We start from the raw sequence: 22,966 nt of genomic DNA on the forward strand, positions 1-22,966 counted from the left end.
AGTGTTATAGGTAATAAGCTTTACAGATAGTATTTGAACCCAGGTTCTCTAACTCTAGTCAATTTTCCTTCCATTGTTCAGCACTATTTCCCCAGTATTGGGGGTGATTTTGTATAGACTATACCCCAAATCTAGAATGCATTACTTCCTTACTTCAGCCACTTAAGCTTCCTATTTTTTTAAAATCAAAGTTCACTTAAAATACTGCCCATTTACATGTGATCTTTCCTTTTCCATGAGATGCTAGTGAATATTCCAATCCCCAAATACTTTGAATTTTAAATCTTACTCATTTTAGGGATGCCTATTTTAAGAAGTGATCTAAACAGGCAGAGATAAAAGTGCCCAAATTCATAGTAATTTAGTCCTTGGAAATGTAATTGTAAAACATACTAATAGTTCATGTGTCTTGAATTAAACAAAAACTCTTTTAACTTATTTTAACTCCCAGGTTGGGATGTTAGCCCTGTGCTATGTCAGATCACTCTTCACTGTTATTATTCTCAGAATTAGTCTGGTTTCATATCACTAATAAAGGAACACAAGAAAATACAAATGAGAGAAACAATTACAATTGTTTATCAGAAATAATATTGGATTAGCCCAATGTAGTTTTTAAAATTATAATTAATGGATGTAATTAAAATGACTGAAAAATAGCTGCTTGAACTCATTTGAAGTAAGGCAGAGAGAAAGGAATTAAAAACTCAAATTTCTCCTTTTTTATATGCCATGCTCTATCTATCTAAGGGGACTTCTATCATGAAAATCACAGTCTTATGCTTCACCATTTATACCTTTAGCTTTCACCTCTTGGATTCCCCCTTGGAGCCTGGTGGAAACTGCAGATTTTGAATGATTGTCTACCTTTGTCTTTTGTCCTTCTGCTGATTCATATCAAAAGCCTTTGAGGAAGGAGGATTCTGGGAAGATGGTAGAGTAGAGCAATAAATTTCAAGCCCTCCAGATTTCCCCCATAAACAGAACAAATTTGAACATCAGAGTGAGCATAGGTTGGAAAAAAAAATAAAGAAGACTTGGGACAGAACAGAGGTCCTCCTGGAACAACCAAAGAAGATCTAAAGAAAGCCCCCAAGCCAGGATTGACCAGTGTAAATTGAAAACACCTCCAGAGTAGCTCCACAGAAATATCAAATGAGGAACCTTGGGACTAGCTAGGTTTGACTGAAGCCTCAGCAGGAACCACAGGAAATTTCATTTTTCTGACATGTGTGGAGTTAGAGATCAGAGTCCAGGAAGACTGAGGGAACCTCAGCTGATTAGATATGCCAGGCTCAGCTGTGCTGCAGAGAAACTGCTCTGGGTGGAAAGGAGTCAATATACCCAAGAGTGCAGAGGCAATGGATTTTTTGGTTTGGGGTTCAAGAGGAGAGAGTTAAAATGAAGCTAGGGGCATCATCTTCCCCACCCTATGATTTATGGTACTTATATTAGTACTTATTATTTAAAAATATATATATAATGAACCAGTAAAGAAGAAAAGAAGCCAATCTCAGAAACCTATTATTGGAATAGGGAAGACTGGGGTTCAGAGGAAAACACTGAAGTAAAAAAAAATTCTTCTACCCCCTCCCCACAAAAAACATTTAATTGTTCCCTGCCCAGAGAGAATTTATAGAAGTCAAAAAATTTAAATATCAAATGAGAAATATTGAAGAAAAACTAAAACTCAAAATCCATCCAAGAAAAACAAAATTATGGGGGTGGGAAGTTAATCAACTAGAAAAGGAACTACAGTCTTAAATATGAAAATAATTCTTTGAAAGTTAGAATTGGGCAAGGGAAAACAGTGAAGCTATAAGAGATCAAGAAATAACAAAACAGAATAAAAAGAATGAAAAAATACAATAGAATATGAAGAATCTTATAAGAAAAAAATAACAGATCTGGAGACAGATCAAGAGGAGAAATTATAATAATTGGACTATCTGAAAGTTGTGACCAAATAAATTACCTTGACACAAAAATGCAAGAAATAATCCAAGAAAATTGTCCTGGAGTGATAAAAAACATGAGTGAAAGTAAAAATAACAAAAATCCACTGATCACTACTTCAAAGAGATCTTTTATGGAAAACACATAGGAATATTATTCTCAAATTTCAAAACACCCAGATAAAAGAAAAAATTCTGCAAGAAACAAGAAAACAAATTTAAATACACTGGACTTACTATTAAAATTGTACAGTACTTAGCAGCCACAGTAAAAGACTGCAGATCCTAGAATCATATATATTGGCAACCAAAATAACTAGACCTGTGACCAAAAATATCATATCCAGCAAATTTTTCCATAATATTAAATTAAAAAAAGAATATTCAGCAAACTTGCAGATTTTCAGAACTTTCAACCAAACCCGACCTCAACGGAAAATTTCACATGTACAATTCAATATCAATTTCAAAGAAGTTAACATGGACAAATTGTTTATGATTTTCACATGGAAATATAATATACCATATGTTTAAGATAGCTCAAAAGAAAAATTGGGACAGAGTGAGTAGACTCTAAAAAGCAAAACCTCCTGGAAAAAGGTAAAAATAGTGATCACATTATACAAATGAGATACAAAGGAAGAATAGACACAGAAGTATTAGAAAGGGAAAGAGGGCTCATAATTCTGAAAAAAACTTATTCACATTGGGAATGGTTAAATGGGTGACACTACATATATACGATGAAGGAAAAAAATTTTCTTTTTTTTTTTCTTTCTCTCTCTCTTTTTTTTTTTTTAATTTTTTTTTTTAATACACATTATGTCATTTCACAGTGATAAGAACTGTTTGGACAACTTCCTTTCGGGGCATAAGTAACTACTAAGGAAGCAGTTGCTATGGTTGTTTTCCTGAACAGTGGCTTTGAGGGCAGGCTAAGAAAAAGTGGGTGAATTATGGCAGGAGGATTACTGCTAATCAGAGTTTGGGGGTTTACCTGACCATCAGTGGCAGATGAGATTGGTAATGTAAGGAGTCCCTTTTCCACAAAGGTGGTTGCTTTTGGTGATAGATGTAAGGGAATCAGGCTGGAAACAGGAAAAGTGCATCTGAGGGTTTCCATTCATGAGGATCTTGGGAGCAGGGTCTTCCATTCTCTCAATCTGAGAGGGGAGGTGATGGTTGAGATGTGGGTAGAAGGTTGACTTCGGTTCAAATCCTGTTTCTAACAAGTTTATTGTGTGAAGTCACCTAATCTCTTAGTGTCCCAAGGCAATTCTGTAAGAATTAATATTAAAGAACAGATACTGCCCTACAACAGTAGAGGGAATTTCTTAATTGGAAGTTTATTTATCAATGAAATTAAAGATCTGGTCCACTATTCCAACTTAAAAAAAAGTTCATAGAAATCAATGAAAAGAATTCCATGTAAACATACACAGAGGAGTTATGTTAGTTCTTTATCATGGATCATTTTTCCCTTTAGAATATAAACTCAAGAAAGGCAGGTACTATTTTATTTATGTCTTTGTAGTCATAGGTCCTTGCACAATACTTAGCACATAGAAGTCATTTAATAAATGCTTGTTAATTGATTATACTGCTCTGCCTCCTTGGACTAGGTTAAATATATTGGCAGCAGAGTAAATCCTACAGAAGCAATCTATAGCAGAGAGGACTGTTACATTTAAATTGCTAAAAATAAAAGGTGTGATTTTTAAAAAAATTTTTACCCAATCAACTTGAAAAGTGGTTCTAATTAAATTTGTTTTATAGCTACTTTAGTCATGTTCAACTCTTCATGACCCTATTTGGGGTTTTCTTAGCAAAGATACTGGGAGTGGTTTTTTGTCTCCTTCTCCATCTCATTTTACAGATGAGGAAACTGAGGCAAACAGGGAGAAGTGACTTGTTCAGCATCATACAGCTAGTAAGTGCCTGAGATTGAATTCAAAACCAGGTTCTCTTGACTCTCTGCATAATAGTTTCTCTACTCTACCACCTACCTGTTCTCTAATTGAATAGAATGGAGTATTTGGAGAATAAATCTCTCAAAGATTTCTGATCTGACCAAAAGTAATAATTTTAGGATTTGGGGCACAAAAATATTACCATTACTCCTAGGTAACAGGGCCCTTGCTCAGGGTTGCATTACTCAGGGGTTCTCACTTTGGAGAGTGCTGCTCACTATAGGCAAAAAAATAAGAAAAATGAAAAAAGAATTAAAAAGGAAATAATTAAGAATGATCTATATACCAAGATGATGTTACCTTATTTGTACGGGATTTATTGCATGATTGATGGGAATATCTGACATTCTAAAGACAGAATACCTAAAAAGACAGAATAATTTAGATTCTGATAGGCTCCAATCCCCTCATGGAGAAGAATAATGGAAAATGTTCTGCATTCATCTAACATATTCCACTTGCCCCCACATTTTCATCAATTCATTTAAGCACTCATAGATTTACTGCTCATTGTTAACTATCATGAGTCATTTGAAAGTATAACATATACTATTGACTGAATACATTGTCATGGATGATAAATTCAATAATTACATAAGTACACACACAATGAAATGTGAGCAAGAATCTTACTCATTGTTAAAAGAAAATACTACTCTATAAGAAAAATGCAATGTGATTGCTGATACTATAACAACAATTGCAAACTTGTAATATAGACATTACTGATAGTAATATTCCAGTTTCTTGACCTGAAATAAGTACCCAAACAGGGGCAGATGGGCTGTTGCCATAAAAATATGCATATATACTAACTCATATTATATACGATGGCATCTTCTCTTAATGTTATATTAGAGGTTAGATAGTTTTGTATAAAGACTGCAATGTTTCAATTTGGTACTTTCCATTTTTGTGTGCATTTAAACTACTAGAAATGATGGGAAAACAAAAGATATAGTATGTATATATGTATATATATATATTAAATTCACAGATATTTATAAATTAAAATCAACCGCATTATGACACTTGATATTATTTCTTAAATTATATTTTTATTATTTGTACATTTGATAAAAAGCAATTAGTTTAATTGTAAAAGAAATATTTCTTGTATTTGAGATTTCAAAAACAAGGTATTATAAAATATAAAGACAGTATCAATATGCTAGTCTCTGCTTTACTGATACTACTAACATAAAATATAATATTAAAAATAACAATTCAAATGTTGGCATAAGATGCAATAAAAATATCTTTTGAATTATTTATTTCATTAAAAAGAATCATTTTCAGCTATGATAAACATTTTTACTTATTATGTTTTTGCAACAGGGAGTGGTGGTGGAGTATTTAACATATTTTAACTTCTGGTTATCATCTATCAAATGTTTTTGAAAATACTTTCTGAAAATTAAGCTATAGCTATTTATGGCATATTGAGGGGGCAGCCTCTCAGCTAAAGGAGTAAGATACATACCCATAATGTAAATCATATTCTTAGAATATCTGAATAAAAGTGTTGTGAAAAACCAGGAACATGGGTGGGACAATTCTGTTTAACTTTCTGTGGGTCACACATATGCACAGAATTATGATGCAAATTGTCACATGGTCTACCATAGTAATCAACAGTCATTCTAACTATGTAAAGTTCAGTGTTTTAAATATTATTACTTCCCATGAAAAGGTTACTGTTACAAACTAATTGTTCTAAATTTTCATCAATAAATCAGTATACCTCAAATGGGCCTATGAATATTGTAATACATTTTCAATCAAGGTGATTATGTAGACAGAAGCTTCTCAAAAAGTATTTGCTCAAGATTCTACATTGGCTAAGGCTGGCCAGCGAGTATAATATCTCAGAAACTAATCCCAAATCTTATTTGGAAAGAGAATGCTTAAACAGGGAGTTGTTCTTGCTTTTGAAAAGGAATTATTGTCAGTTGAAGAGTTGGTGAGTATAGGGCTATTTGACATATTGTTGATATACATTAAGAATAAAGTAAATAAGTTGTTATTTTTCAATAAAGAATTTAATTTACTTAAGAAGGTTTATACCTACAAATTCTGGAGACTGCATTTGTCATAAAAGAATCAAATTGGTACAATGGAAAGAATTTTTGATCAGAGTGATTAGATCTATAGTAATGTCTAAATTGCTTAGGAAAAGTAATTTTTAACACTGCTTCATATTGTGACATTTTTAAAAACTTTTCTCTATGAACTTTGTTTTTATATTTGCTAACAATTTTTTTGCCCTAATACATGATCAATTTTTGTAAGTTGAGAAATATGGATATTCCTTTGTATATCTATTCCAAGGTAATGAGGATTAAGTGACTTGCCCAGGGTCACACAGCTATTAAGTATTAAATATCTGAGATCATATTTGAACTCATATCCTTCTGACTCCAGGGCCCAGGGATCTGTGCCATCCAGCTCCCCACCTCCCCATCCCCAATAAGCTTTCTTCAATAATTTTTTAAGAAAATATATTACTTCAAATAAATGTACAAAAGATGTAGTTCAAAAAAAGCACAATTTTAATGATTCAGAGATAATGTAGCAACTATTTACATAGGAAAGTCAAATAGGTCAATGATAATTCAGGCCCACAATAAAACCAGATTAGTCACATTTGGATGAAAAGAGACATAGCCAAAAACAAATTAAAAAAAATTTGTAAAGCACACAATTGTAACATAATTGCAACTAATTTTCAAAAGAAAAGAGAGAGCTGGCAGCTTTATAATGTGGCACAGATTTCTTTAAATTTTAAGAGCAACAAGTAAAAACAAAAAGAACTACTAGTCTTTACTATGGAGAGGAGGAGAAAGAGAGGCTCTTTGAAGCAGGTTGTGGTCCCTTTAAGAAACTGCATTTGTGATTCCTTTCAGATTGATCTGTGATTCCTTTCAGATTCCCTCCTGGCTGACTCATTATCAGTCCAGGATGCAGGACCTTTGATTCACAAATCCTGGTCAAAAGCACCCCTTTGAACCAATAGGAGATCCAGGCTTGTCCCAGCCATCATTGGATCTGAGCCAACTTGGTTTGTTCCAGCCCCAATTCTGATGATCTGCTCAGGGTTCCCAACCCCCATCAAGTCAAGCAATATAATGAGCTTCCATCAACTAAGATCTTTGCAGATGGGCCTTGGCAGTGCCCTTTACTACCAGCTCCTTCTGCCCACTGAGAACTGTGTTATCAGTGCAAAACTCCATTTCCCATAGATCTATCCACTGGAATATTCTTTTCCAGTGCCATCCTCTCTTTACCTTCACCTATTTCCCTAACCAGACTTTAACCTTACTTCCAATCCCCATAATAAACCTCTTTTATCAATCTTGATTTTTGGGTCTGTAAATTCCTTTACAAGGAACTTCAGCGCTGCCAGAAGGGGGTTCCTCAAAACTCCCTACCCTTGCCCTGAATCCCAAGGGCATGCAGGGGAGCCAAACCTAACCTGAACCCTGAACTTGCCACTAGACTCATTCAACTCCCTGACTACCAAAACCCTAATTTCATTTGGGTTCCCCAAATCTAAACCTCTTCAGCTTGAAGGCTGGAAAATTAAAGACTGCAAAGGGTCATTTTTTTTTTTCATTACATCAAGGGTATACCAATATCCCTTATAAAAAAATTTTTAGTTAAAGCTGTAAGAAGATCTCATCATCTTCATCAAATTGTAAAACCTTCGTTGAAAAAACAACAACAATACACATTTGAATGATTTTTTTTTCATTCCTAGTGGACCTAAAAGTCTTGTCTCATTGAGGGAATAATGAATTCTTATAGATATGCTAATGTACTGAGAAGCAGCATTGCTCTGAAATTGTAAAAATTCCCAAATAGAGAAGGAATAGTGTAATGTGACTTTACACCACATCACACATCAAAAAAACATTAAGAAATTTACTTAAGAGATGTAAATAAACATTGCTCACTTGTTTGAATTCCCCATAATAAATATACACACTATAATCAAGGTTGGATTTGGGGAAATAGACTATTCATCAAAAGTACATTTAATATCAATTGTGGTAAAAAGTATAGTTTCATGATGAAGAATTAAAGAATATATATCAAGACCTTATGAAATAGATGCCAAATCATACAAAACAAATTATTTCAAAAAAGTAAGCAATTTTAGAAATTAAAAGTTTTTAAAAGATATAAAAAGGCATAAGGTTTAGTGTATGATTCAATAAATTTTTGTTTGTTTGTTTTATTTTGGTGCAGTTATTTCACACCACTATAGGTTCAATTCCTGGCTCCTTGACTTCATTCCTAGGTGATGAAGAGCAATTAAATTCAACAAGAGTCACTATGTTTAAAGCTTTGCACTTGGTGTAGGAATGAGGTAAGGTAGAAGGAAACCAAAAAGGAAAAAATGAGAATCACTTAAAGTAACTTGCAGTCTACTAAAGAGGAAGTAGAAATAATTTTATAGTCAACAGATTATTTAAAGGTTGGTGAAAACTATTTGAATTATATGTAACCCCTTCTGCATTTTATCTTTTTTTCCCCCTTCCTATCTTGGTATTTACTGTGATATTTACTCTGATCAGTCACTCAATGATATAAATCTTCACAGATTGACAGTTTGAAGATATGATGTCAAGTAATTTTTGACATTTGTTGACTAAATAAATTTGATTATTATCTCTATGAAAATGACTCCCAATTCTACTTGCAAAGCTGTAAATCTCTCTCCTGAGTTCCTATGTTTCATTTCCAAATGATGTATTTGGGTATAGCATCAAATTATGATCTTAATGTAGGCACCAAATTTTGGGGTTTATGAAAAATTCACAATGGCCATTCTCTTTGGCAAAAGGTAGGTTTATTTAGAAGAGGTTACAGACAAAAGAGATACAATAGACACCAGGAATTGTAAATATGAAATATATTTGAGAGAGCAATTGGGTTAACAAAGAAAAGTGCTTGGAAGAATTCATTAAAGAAATATGCCATGAGGTAGGAGTACTTCACTTGCAGTCAGGCTAATCCATAAGGAGATTTTGCACCATAAAAGAGTTAGCTGTAAGAAGAAGAAAATCACCATAAGGTATGGTGAGGGACATGAGAGGAAACACCATGAGACAGAATGCTGTGGCAAGTTAACCCCAAAAGAGGTTCAACAAAGATGATGTGGACCATAGATAGATTTCTAGGGAAAATTAAACTTCTGGGGTTTAACATAATTCATATTTTTGACTGGAAAAATGGGGCTACACAAGACCTTCACAGAGAGTGGGAGTATAAAATTAAACTGATTTCAATACCCTTCCCGGCTTGCCTCAGAGAGTAATCTTATCAGTACTTCAATCTTCCTAGTTACTCAGGACCTCATCACAACTGTGTACTTTACATTTCTGCATAAATATCTACATAAATATCTCAAAGACATCTGAAGATTACTTTATCTAAAAGAGAAATCACCTTTTTTCCTCTAAATTTCTATTTTCCTTATAATTTTGTATTTCTGTCTAGAATAACACCATTTCCCCAAACATCCTGGTTAACACTACAGGTTATCATAGACATAGGCCTTTGTACAGTCTTTCTGCCATGTCTGAAATGTTTTTCCTTCTTAATTTTTTGAATCCCAAGTTCTCATCAAGGTTGAGTTTCAAAAGATAATCGCTAATTTTTTCTAGTTTCTGGTCCCATATCACCTTGTATTTGTTCCCACAATTATTTGTCTATAAATATGTTGCATCTCCCTATTTGTAAATAAACTCCTTGAAAAGAGAGCCTAGTACAAATAGTACTTGATTTTATAAATGTTTGTTAGTTAGTTGGTTGATTTATATCTGCAGAAACTGTTTATTTATTAAGAATTATAATAAAAAATTAGATGTTTTGTTGTATCATTTGGAGGTTACTAATCACTTTCAGCATTTTCTGTTTTCTTCAAGATTTGGAAATTCTGAATAACCAATAAGCCTTTGGCTTCTTTCATTCATTGAGTATGAAATATCTTTTCCAATAAACTTTTTTTGCATCTTTCTCTGTGCTATATTTCATATTCAAGTGACCAAGCATCAAATTGCATTTAATTTGGAGAATCTCATCAAGTTCTTCACAGAATTTTTCTTCTGCTTAATTCCCTGTAACAGATGTTGGACTGTAATCTTCAGAAGATGTGTTCACTTATAGTCATCATGATCACTTTAAAATGATGTGATTAAGTGTCCCATGAAAGTGTTTCTTGAAACCAATTTTTCAACACAGATATGTGGGAAGCTATTGGAACAGAGGTGACCAATGAAAGAGTATGATTAGGTCCACAGAGCAGAGAAGTGGATGAGATCAACAAAGGAAAGATAATAGATGGGGGGGGGGGGAACGGTTCAGGATAAATTTGTGAGGGAGACTCATATAGAGAGAGTGTTTGAGATGGCTTCTACTGCCACTATTCTCATTGTTTTCCATGGTAACAGCTGGCTCTAATCAGGGGAGAAAAGTGGTAAGGGCTCTAAAGAAGTTGGGAATAGTAGTTATATCTGATTAAATATACCTAGAAAAATGTCTGCATTGGAAATGATATGCCTGCTAGTGACTGAAGGAATAGTTCTAAAGCTATTTTAAAGATATGAAGAATCAAAAAGGATAGTAATTATTGCAAGTGATATTTTTATCAGAATTAACGACAAAGGAGCAACTAGGAAGCTATAATAACTACCAACCACTGTGATTTCTCATAATATAAAATATAAAAATGATTTATGATCATAGAGCATCCTTGATGAAAACAATAAGGAAACAAATTTCTTCTCCAGAGACCATATCTTTAGAGTCACATGGGAGATAAAATTCAGGGAATATAAATCCACCTTCTCTCTTACACATTGATTATTGACTTTCAGATCATATTTGATAACATGAGAAAAATGCAATCTTAAAGTCAATTCTTATACAAAAAGATAACTGGAATTACATAAGAAATTTTAGGAAAAAAACACCAAAGAGATTACTTTTGTTTAATGATCCATTGTGAATTAACAATGAGTATTAAGCAGGGAGATATATGTATTGTACTCTTGCTTGGAGTATATCTAGATCTCCTAACATGGAGTTATTCTGCTTCTGGAAAAAGAAATCTTCAATTTCTCTACTTTGTGGACAGGAATAACTTTCTTCAGCTGGCTAGGTATCTGAAACAAATTGTGTTTTAAAAACTGAAAGACTGGGACAATCTAATTCTCTTTCCTGAGCCAAAGGCATTTCTCTTGTTATGTTTCATTTGTTCCTCACAGTTTCTAGGTGCAGGCTTTAATCCCAACCAAAAACAGGAATTGGAGCCATGGCAGCCTTGGAGACAAGATTCCACATTGAATGTTAACTAACCAGCCTGTTAAGAAAGGTCTGAGAAGCCAGGTATTTGGGACTAAATCCCAAGGAGGTGTTTTCACTTATACCTGTGCTTTTTAAAAACTTAGCCGAGTAAGACGACAGGAAAAGATAATGATAAATACTGGAAGGGATGTGGGAAAACTGGGACACTAATACATGATTGGTGGAGTTGTACACTGATACAATCATCCCGGAGATCAGTTTGGAACCATGCTGAAAGGTCTATCAAACCGTGCATATTCTTTGATATAGCAGCATCTCAACAGGTCAAAAAGAGATAATAAAAAAGGGAAAAGTACCCATATGTATTAAAAAATGTTTGTGGCAGCCTTTTTTTGTAGTGGCAAGGAAATGGAAACTGAATGGATGCCCATCAGTTGGGGAATGGCCGAATAAGTTATGGCATATGAATGTTTTGGAATGTTATTGTTCTGTAAGAAATGACTAGCAGAATGATTTCAGAAAGTCTGGAAAGACTTAAACAAACTGATGCTGAGTGAAGTGTGTAGAACCAAAAGAACACCATACACAGCAATAACAAGATTATATGTGATAAATTATGATGGAGTTGGACCTTTTCAGCAATAAAGTGATTCAGACCAGTCTCAATAAAGAATCATCTGCATTCAGAGAAAGGAATATGGGGAATGAATATAGATTACAATCATTATTTTCATCTTTTTTGTTGTTGCTATTGTTTTCTTAGTTTTTTTTCCTCTTTTTCCTTTTTGATCTGTGCAGCATGATAAATGTGAAAATACGTTTGGAAAAATTGCACAGTTTACTTATATTTTATTATTTACTATCTAGGGGAGTAGGGAGGCAGAGAAATAGGGAAAATATGGAACATAAGGTTTTGCAAAGGTGAATATTGAAAATTATCTTTGCATGTATTTTGAAAAATAAAAAGCTATTATCAAAAGAAATTTAGCCAAACTAATCACATATTTGTTATTACATTTTTGAAGTAAATATTTCTTTGCAAAATCCAATCTGTTAAGTGGATAAATGGATCTTAGTTGCAAGAAGTTACTCCCTATACTGGGGATGACCACTAGTAGAGGTTGAAGTCATTAATAGAAACACTCCCAAATTCCCTTAATGGTACATCCTTAGGAGGAGGATGTGTAACATACCTAGTCTTCAGGCAGTGGGGGCTATGGTGGTCAGCATTGGATATAGATAATATAAATATAAACAAGCCTTCAACAAATATATGTTTGCCAAAAGCAGCATTTTAAAGTAATATGAGACTAACATTTCCTGATGCTGACAAAACACTCCAACTATTTCTTTTTGACAGTGGTTTTAATTGCATTATGACTTGGAATATTGCAAATATTCTTTAGAAAAATGTAGTAATGAAAATGGCATTGACTCAACCATGCAGATTTTTAAAATAAAGCAAATAAACTGCTTATTGTCCATCTTTTGGAATTCAGTTGGATAGAGAGAAAGCCCATCACACTAATTCATCAACACTTACTTCTAATGCTACTGTTGTTAAAATATATAATGAGTGAGGTTCTGCCATGGAAAAGAAGGAGGAAATCAAAAGATCAAATTTAGGAAATCACACAGTACATTAAATGATACTAAGTAGTTTACAGATAAATAAATCCATTTTTTTTAAACCAACATTCCCATAATGAAATCATTTAGCTATTAATTCTAGAATATAATGATATTGAAGAATTAAAACTATAAACTTGAAAGGTAATGGAATATGCTAGGCAGCAATAATCTGTAATACATTGTCAGTGATAGGGTTTAGGTGTGAAATGGAATAAAAACTTATTTGAGAAAATATATGACTAGGAAAAAAGAGGTGGTTACTCATGAAGTGATAATGAGATAAAACAGATAGACAACACAAGTGGTTTAATAGGAGACCTTCAATGTCTTAGTTGGATCATTATTGAGGATTTATAACACAATTTGAATGAGTCATACAGGTTGCAAAGGTATGAAAGGAGCACCATATGTATAGATGTAAGAAATAATAGGTCACTCTATGTGTTTTAAGTATGCATTTTGTAGCTTATTAAAAAAGTGACACCATGCATTTGTGTGTGTGTGTATGTGTGAGTTGAAAACATACCTGTTAACTCTCTAATTAAGGAGCTATGTATAGGTTTCCTCATTATTAATTACTAATGAAACTGACAAGAGCATTTGTTTTTAAGACCCAGGATCCTGAATTTATTATAGTTTCTTTAGTAGCTGTTTTTTTTTTTTTTAATGCCTTGATCTGATTCTTTTTAACACTTTAACTTGTAATCACATGCTGAATAATGTGTGGCTGTGCTAAAATATCACAGATTGAAATGCATTAGTTAACATCTGTGAACTGTGTCAAGTTCCAACTAAGAAAACTGATATAGAGATAGTTATATCTAGGAAGGGTGAAAGATTGGTCCAAATTCTGATGGCAAAAGGGGCCGAATCCCTTCAAATGTCTGTTTGTGAGAGGAAGTATATGATAAAGAAACACCTATATTCAAATTCTGCCACTGACTCTTACTAGTTGGTAAGCATGGACAAATCAGGTAACGTCTCCAAGCCTCAGTTTCTTTACCTAAACTGAGAGTATTAGACTAGTCTCTGAAGTTCTTTTCAACTTAAAATCTATGAAATCTATGATCCTATGAAAGATCATTCGCTATAAAATCAAGAGGATGAAAAATTTGGATATTTTTCCAGTTTTCCAGTTATTCCCTTTTCACCATCTGACACTCTACCTGCCATCTCTATTTTCTTTCTTTTTTGTGCAAATTATAAAGAGAACAGGGCAGCTAAGTGACATAGAGTACTGGTCTAAAATCAGGAAGAGTCATCTTTTTTATTCCAAATGCAGATTCAGGCCCTTAATATGTGACCCTGAGCAAGTCACTTAACCCTGTTTGCCTCAGTTTCCTCATCTTTAAAATGACCTAGAGAAAGAAAGAGCAAACCACTCTAGCCAGTTTGCCAAGAATGCCTCAAATAGCATTATGAGACGTATGGCATGACTGAAAATGACTGAATAAAAAATAGACAAAATGTTTATGGAATAGTATTATCATTAAATGCTAAATATAATTACCAAATAATTTTTCAAATGCATAAAAGATAAACTTCACAAAAAGAAAAAGGTATGTGTGTGTATGTGCATTACAGAAATTATAATTCCTTGAAGAAAAAATCTGTGTGTTCAATGTGATGATGTCTCACCCTGAATATCATCCGGCAGTAGCTCTTTTCGAATATATCCAAGAAGCTTCAATTTCCTTTCCATCTGTCTGTCACCAACTTCACTGTCTAACCACTGCTGGCAAGAAAAGGCATATTCTTTGTTTCTTATCCCAGATTCCTGAATGGTGATTCGGTCTAGATAGCATCCAGCACCATAGCCAGCGCCACTGTGTTCTATAAGCACTTTTCGAACCATGCCCAGGTCCACAGCCCTCAGGCTGAAGGTGCTGATCTGATGAAAAGTAAATAACAGAAACACCATGTAAATGACAGAATGGAAAAGTTCTTCTAGAGCTTACACATGTATAAATAACTGGCTTCTTTCAAGAATCAGCTCTACTGCCACATTCAACCAAGACCTTTACTAGGTTGCCTCATCCTTTTGACTACTAGGATCTTCCTCATCTAAATTACCTCTGATACATACACCATATTTTGTATGTTTATTTTATGTCATCTTACAATGTAAGCTCTTTGAGAGAAGGCGCTGTCTTTCTCTTGGCTTGCATTTGGAATTAGCATAGTGTCTGTCACATAGTAAGCATTTAAGAAATGCTTGTTAACTGATGATAAATTTATTGTCTGTCTTCCATTTTCTCCTCAGCACTTGGCACAGTAAGGGAAAAAAAGCAAGCACTTAAATTTTTGTGATTTCTTGTGGAATGATTTACATACATATATACATATATAAAATCAGGAATTCTATGGTGATCAGATCAAAGGAAGAAAGAACATTATGGATAGGAAACAGAAAAGGCCATCGGGAAATACTTCATTAAGAAAATCTCATTGGAGCTATGCCTTAATTATTAGGCATGACTTTAACAGAGAAGAGAGTTGTGACTGATATCAGAGTTAGAGAACAGTAGGAGCAATATCAAAGAAGTATTACATCAAAGTGGCATTTAGGGGATATTGGGTTTGGCTGGGGACAAAAGGGGACAGCCAGGGATATGGTGTAAAAAAAAAATAGGCTAGAGATGGTAAAGTGCTTTGAAAATTAGAGGATGACATTGAAGAATATAATTTGAAAAATGATAGGAGGTCATTAACACATTTTTCAAAGAACCATAATAATAAGAGCAAAGGATGGTTTGGCAGAGGGAGAGAACATAGGTAGGACAACTGGAAAGAGACTGTTAGAATAAAGTGGATAGCAACCAAGGAAGAATTAAGGATGACTTTGAGATATAGACAAGCAAAAGATCATTTGGGGCATAAAGCAATAAGGGGAAAGCTTCATAAAGAATATTGAATATGGAGTCAAGAAAATCTAAGTTCAAAGCTAGTCTTAGACACTATCTATGTGATGCTACGCAAATCACTTAATCTCTCTCAGCCACAGTTTTCTCATCTGTAAAATGAAGTTAATAATGATTTACTCCCAGGATTATTGAAAAAATAAAATGAGATGTTTGCAAAGTACTAGAATTTTACATTAATGTTTAAAAATGCTTTTTAAAAAAATAACATTAGCTTGTGAAGAGGTGTCTCTCACCAGCAAATTTGGTAAGTATATCATTGAAATCAATGAGGCTTTCATTCAAAATGATTTTTTAAAATTGTTTCATAGCAACTGGAAACTGAGTGGATGCCCATCAGTTGGAGAATGGCTGAATAAATTGTGGTATATGAATATTATGGAATATTATTGTTCTGTAAGAAATGACCAACAGGATGATTTCAGAAAGGCCTGGAGAGGCTTACACGAACTGATGCTGAGTGAAATGAGCAGGACCAGGAGATCATTATATACTTCAACAACAATACTATATGACCATTTCTGATGGACCTGGCCATCCTCAGCAATGAGATCAACCAAATCATTTCCAATGGAGCAGTAATGAACTGAACCAGCTACGCCCAGAGAAAGAGCTCTGGGTGATGACTAAAAACCATTACATTGAATTCCCAATCCCTATATTTATGCCCACCTGCATTTTTGATTTCCTTCACAAGCTAATTGTACAATATTTAAGAGTCTGATTCTTTTTGTACAGCAAAATAACAGTTTGGTCATGTATACTTATTGTGTATCTAATTTATATTTTAATATATTTAACATCTACTGGTCATCCTGCCATCTGGGGCAGGGGGTGGGGAGTAAGAGGTGAAAAATTGGAACAAGAGGTTTGGCAATTGTTAATGCTGTAAAGTTACCCATACATATAACCTGTAAATAAAAGGCTATTAAATTAAAAAACAAATAAATAAATAAATTGTTTCATAGCGTAGGGCCAGATAGATGTTCTTGTAGAGTCATCCCTCCAAGTTGATATGAACTAGTCAATTAACTATCTTTGAGTCTGATTGTTCAACCATGTTTCAAAACTACCTAACAGATTTAGCCCTTTATATGGAGATTAGGTTCTAAATTCAGCTTATAAATTGGTAAACCATTCTCTGTATGTATGTCTCTCTGTGTCTCTGTCTCTGACTCTGTCTCTCTCTTTCTTTGTTTAAAGAGCTATATTTAGAGCACTGTTTAGAGCACTTTATTTCACATAAACTAAATGCATTTATGAGGAAGCTTCTCATATAATGCAACAGGAACTCAAGATCCAGACCACATATTTCACCTAAGTACATACCGGTATCAGTATGTACTGATTATTAAGATCCTGGATGGATCACTTAATATTTCAGTGCCCTATACTATTATCTAAGACAAGTTGAAAAGAAAATATAAGATATACTGATAGAGGAAGTTTCCACATCTTAGAATAACCTAAATCAATTAAATTACAGGTCCTGTTGCTATTTCTATGCCCCTAAATGCATTTATCATATGACTCCATTGTGTGAATCAGCTCACACATCTCCATCTTGTCCATAAGAATATATAATGCAACACTTTCAAATATCTTACTAATATATAATTTATTTATTTAGATTTTTTTAGACTAGATGAAAGAGTAATCATTGAATGAGTGCAGCCTCAACCAACCTGAGATCTGTTGAAGACCTTAGCTTAAAAAAGGCCAAAGTCTCCTACTGCAACCAGGACTATCTCTAGTCTAGATGTATATCTTGTCATTGGATCCAGATGGTTCTGGAGAAGAAGTGAGGCAGGTGACCTGGCACATCCCTCTCTCACCTAAATCCAATTCACTTGCATGTCAAAAATCTGGTTCTCTCTCACCTCCCTATTTAAGGTGTATACCACATTATGAATCACTTTCTCTTCTATTGCAATCTTCAAGATGAAATTTTCATTTTCACCAAAAATTCCCATCATTCCTAATTTAGTAACCAATTTCTACCTATTAATTAGAGTTTCATTCAGAAAACCATTCTCCTTATTGTTTTTTATGCAGTATGAAGGATGAAATTTTTATTAAGGTAAATCTATTTACTGACTACTTTACTTTATGGACACAAGTTCATCATATATCTAGCTAGTTGAAATCCACCATCATGCTAAAATCCTTTATTCTGTGTTATTGATTTAATTCATTAATTCCTCATCCATTTCATCCTTTTAAATACATGGCCCACCCTAAATACCTATTTCAATTTTATTGTTATTTCTCCCCTTCCCGTTAATTCTTACTCAAATATTTTTCACCAAGCTATTTCTCTCTAGCTCATAGATTTCCTCACATTTACCTATCTTCAATCTGAGATAATAGCTAGCAATTATCTAACACTTTAAAGTTTGCAAAGCACTTCACATGTATCTTATTTAATATTCACAATAATTCTATGAATTAAACTAGCTCAAACTCCACCCATCAAAGAAGTATACTTTTCATGCTAATTAAATGTCCTCATTCCTATGCAAAAGCCATCATCAATTTGTACAGGGCAAGTATAGCAGATAGGAATTTCAATATGATAGAATGGAAAGAGACATGGTCTTTGATTCAAAAGACAATACTTAGAGGACACAGGTTCAATTTTCTCCTCCACAAAATGGAGTTATATTGAAGGTGGATTTTGGTTATCTACCACTAAATCTATAATTGTATGATTTAGCCTTTAGGAAGTGTAAGGGACAGAGGAAAAGGATCTAGGTGTACAAGAAGACATACTATTCTAGAATTTTCAGACTCCAAGAAACTTTCTAGGCATAGATCAATGTATTTCAATGTTTATACTATAGGATATATAAAGATAAGTTGGTGTAATATATAGATAGCCAGCTTTGGAATCAGAAAGGCCTGAGTTCAAGGTTCTCACTGATTGTGTGCTACTGGGAAAGCCACTTAACTACCAATGGAACACTCTAAGACAATACGTTACAGACAAGAGTGCTGGCCTGAATTGATAAAGGGAATTTCTTCTCCTGAAGTTCCTTACATAAATGAAATCACAGTTTCTCTTTGTGAGAAGGCTGGAGAATATTTTCCCCTCTCTAACTTGGAAAACTTGGTTCAGACCTGATAAAGACCTAAAGAGTCAGGAGTTACAGATTTGTGCTATTAAAAAGAGCCACAAACTCTAAAACAAATTATTTTCCCACTGGACCCCGTTGGCTCCAAAAGAGAAAATGAGACTGGTGACTTTGCATAGCCCTTCCCCACTTAAATGTAATATATTTGAATGCCATGGTTTCACCTATCTAATGTCACAGTCATCTTCAAGAGCAAAGAACCTCTGTGAGTAGGAGAGCATTAGTTAGTTGGTTGTTGTCCTTCATTCTTGAAGAGAACCAAAATGACATCACTATGTTAGAGTCAAGTTGCAGTGTGTCCAACTATGGCTGATCAGACCAATACAAGCTTGGAGTACTCAGCTACAGGTCAGACACAAATAGTCCATATGAACATTTGGAGAAGCTTCTCTAATTTTGTGCATCTCACATTTCTTTTGGGTTAATTCAATTCTGCTTTGCTCATAAAGCACAGTATCTTCTCTGATGAGGGCACACTATAATGGGCAGTCCTGTGCCAGTGTCTCCCATGTCATTAAAAAAAAATTTAACTAAGGAAACTAGACTGTTCTTTGCCTCACTTCTTACCTAGTCTTGAGCACTGAATGGGCATTGCCTCAATCAAAGTGAGACCTGTTTAAAAAAACAAAAAACCTTAGCTTAAAAAGAGCAAGGTCTCCCATTGCATCCATGGCCATCTCTAGTTAGCTTGATTTACAACTTGCCACTGGACCCAAATGGCTTTGAAGAAGAAAGTGTGGCTGGTGACTTTGCACAGCTCTTCTTCATTTCTATCCAATTTACTTGCATGTCATATCATCACCTCCCTGATGTCATGGTCCTCTTCAAGAATTAAGAATAAACAACAACAAACTCTAAACCAGTCATTTTACTTTACTGGGCTATTGCCAACCTCCCCCTATTTCCATATCTCACACACTAGTATCAATCATTTTGAAAACAAAAAACTCAAAAGGTACCAGGTTATGCCCATTTCTGGTCCCTGACATTAGTGTTTGAGAGTTGAAGAGTTAAAATCATTGGCATCCTCTTTTTTGATAGTGACAGGTTTTCAATTAATGGATCTCCTGTCTCTTGAAGGAATGGGGACCTAGATTCTATGATCACAAACACTGACAAATGGAGAGAAGTAGAAAGGCAAAAGCTGGTGGGAAAAAAAAAAACATCAGCTCTAGGGGAGAAATTAGGGTATCAAAATTGTCAACAGGATGGGTAAAGGAAAAGAAATTACAGCATAAATGCAGGACTGAGGGAACACAACCTCTTAAACATATAAGCAAAAGATATCTTGGTAAGACATCAGGAAAGTCTGTCTCAATTGAGTGTGGGGAGATTTTGGGGTGATTAGCTCAGAGCAGGCACAGGGCAGGGAGATCCAGGGTAGAGAGATGCCCTACCAGGGAATATAGTGAGAGACTTTTAGCCATAATACAGCAGTGGTAGCTACTCTGTCCTGGTTCAGAAGTTAGTGGATCAGTAGACTAGCTGTGAGAAGTCCAACACAAATCTAAAAGGCAAATAGTGAGCCCTGCCCAGAATAACTAGTGGGATTTGGCTGAACTCACCCAGCTGAGGAAGAAGCCTGCAGGTCAGTGTAAGAGGAAGCTGGGGATAATCTCCTCTGCCCTAGGAACAGACTCAACCTTTTTAAAGTGAGTAAAAAAGCAAAAAAAAGATCTCTGACCATAGATAGCTATAATAAAGGTAGAGTAGAAGATTTCAAACCCTGAGGACAATAAAGGCAAAAAACCTCCAGATGAAACCTCAGAACAGGATATGAGTTGGTCTCCAACTCAAAAGGTTCTCTTGAGATAATTAAAAAATGATGTTAAAAGAAAAATTGGGAAATGAAAGCTTTGCAGGAGAGTTTGGAAAAAGGGATCTTGTCTTAAGAAAACAATTCCTTAAAAATATATTTGGTAACTTGGAAAAAATATAAACTGAAGAAAATCACTTCTTAAAAAATACATTTGGAGAAATGGAAAAGGAAAGCAACTCCTTAAAAATAGAATTGATGAAGTGGGGGGAAAAAAACAATGAAGGAAACAACTCCTTTATAAGTCCAAGTAGCCAAATGCAAAAGGAGGCCAAAACAAAAGCAGACTGAAGAAAATAATTTATAAAAATTAGAACTGGACAAATAGAAGTGAATAACTCAATGAGACATCAAGAATCAATCAAACAAAACAAAAAAAGAAAAAAAAAAAACAGAAGAAAATGTAAAATACCTCAATGGAAAAACAACTGACCTGGAAAATAAATCAAGGAGATGCAATTTAAGAATTATTGGATTACCTGAAAATCATGAAAAAAAAAAAAAAAAAAGAAAAAAAAAAAAAACCTGGACAACATCTTTCAAGAAATCATCAAGGAAAACATCCCTGATATCCTAAAACCAGAAGGCAAAATAGCCATTGAAAAAATCCACCAATCACCTCCTGAAAGAGATCCCAAAATGAAAACTTCAAGGAATATTGTAGCTAAATTCCAGAATTATCAAATCAAGAAGAAAATACTACAAGGAGTCAAAAAGTAACAATTCAAATATTGAGGAGTCATAATTAGGATTACGCAGGATCTAGCAGCTTCCACTTCAAAGGTTTAAAGGCTTTGGAATGTGAAGAGCTTGGACTTCAATCTAGAATCAACTATGCAAAACTGTTATTAGCCAGAACTCTGTACTTGAAACAAGGATTCTTACAAGGTTTTAAGTCAGTGTTACTGATAAGACAATGAACATTTAGTTTAGCATGGTAATTAATAGTTCTCTAGTTCAGTATGATTGATTTAATATAACAACAAATAATGGTTCCCTAGTGATATAATGATTGGTTTATACTCAGTATACTGTAAATGATCTAATTATAATAGAGCATATAATTTCCAAATTCTAGAAGAGAAGTTAAGAGAGTTGCAAGAAGAAATAGACAGCAAAACTAATGGGGGATCTCAAGCTCCCTCTATCAGAACTATATAAATCCAAACACAAAATAAACAAGAAAAAAACTAAGGCGCTAAACAGAATTTTAGAAAAGTTAGGTACGATAGACTCTTGGAGAAAATTGGATGGGAACAAAAAGGAATATACATTTTTCTTGGTGGCACATGGAACCTATATAAAAATTTACCATGTATTATTAGGGCATAAAAATCTCAAAATCAAATGCAGAAAGGCAGAAACAATAAGTACATCCTTTTCCAATCATGAAACAATAAAAATTATAAGTAATAAAGGGCTGAGGGAAAAATAGTCCAAAAATTAATTGAAAATTAAATGATCCAATCCTAAAGAATGAGTGCTTGAAACAACAAATAATAGAAACAATTGACAATTTCATCTAAGAGAATGACAATAATGAAACAACATACCAAAATTTATGATACACAGCCAATGCAGTTCTCAGGGGAAATTTTATATGTCTAGATGCTTACTCAAATTAAAAAGAGAAAGAGAAGATCAATGAGTTGGGCATGCAACTAAAACAAAAAAAGGAATTAGACCTGAGAGGTCATCAGTATATGCAACTCCCTATAAAGAAATCTTCTCTTCCAATATCAACTTTTTGATAAGTGTTCTCGTAGCACCACAGGCTTTAGAATTGGAAGAAAGCTTACAAACCACCTATATGATAGTCATGACCATTATATAGGTGAAGAAACAGATGCTCATCCAGCTTAAATAATTTCCTCATAGTCATAGCAGTGGTAAGTTGCAACTGGGCTGGGATCAAGATCTCTATTTTTTCAGGTACCAGGTTTTGAATGTCAGTGGAGAAATACATAGAGATCTGAGCCTGAAGTAAAAAAGACTCAACTTCTTAAATTCAAATCTTACCTACACTTACTAGCTGGCTGACTGAGCAAGACACTTAAGTCTGTGTGTCTCAGTTTGCCTATAAAATGAAGTGGAAATGGCAAGCCACTGCAGTATCTTGGCTAAGAAAATCCCAAATGATATCATGAAGTCAGACAAGACTAAAAAACAACTGAATGACAACAATCAATTTGAATGCAATGCTATTTATATAATATCACATAGC

General features: G+C 34.0%; 1 protein-coding gene across 1 annotated transcript in view; it reads right to left on the reverse strand.

Moving 5' to 3' along the window:
• The window catches only part of RP1 (RP1 axonemal microtubule associated), a 582,455-nt gene that overhangs the window by 112,908 nt on the left and 446,581 nt on the right, over nt 1–22,966 (reverse strand). The window contains exon 44 of the mRNA XM_031946393.1: nt 14,510–14,762. Coding sequence (XP_031802253.1) covers nt 14,510–14,762 — 253 coding nt within the window. The remainder of the gene's footprint in view (nt 1–14,509; nt 14,763–22,966) is intronic.

Source organism: Sarcophilus harrisii, chromosome 1, assembly GCF_902635505.1.
Source record: "Sarcophilus harrisii chromosome 1, mSarHar1.11, whole genome shotgun sequence".
In the NCBI taxonomy this organism is placed as follows: Eukaryota; Metazoa; Chordata; class Mammalia; order Dasyuromorphia; family Dasyuridae; genus Sarcophilus; species Sarcophilus harrisii.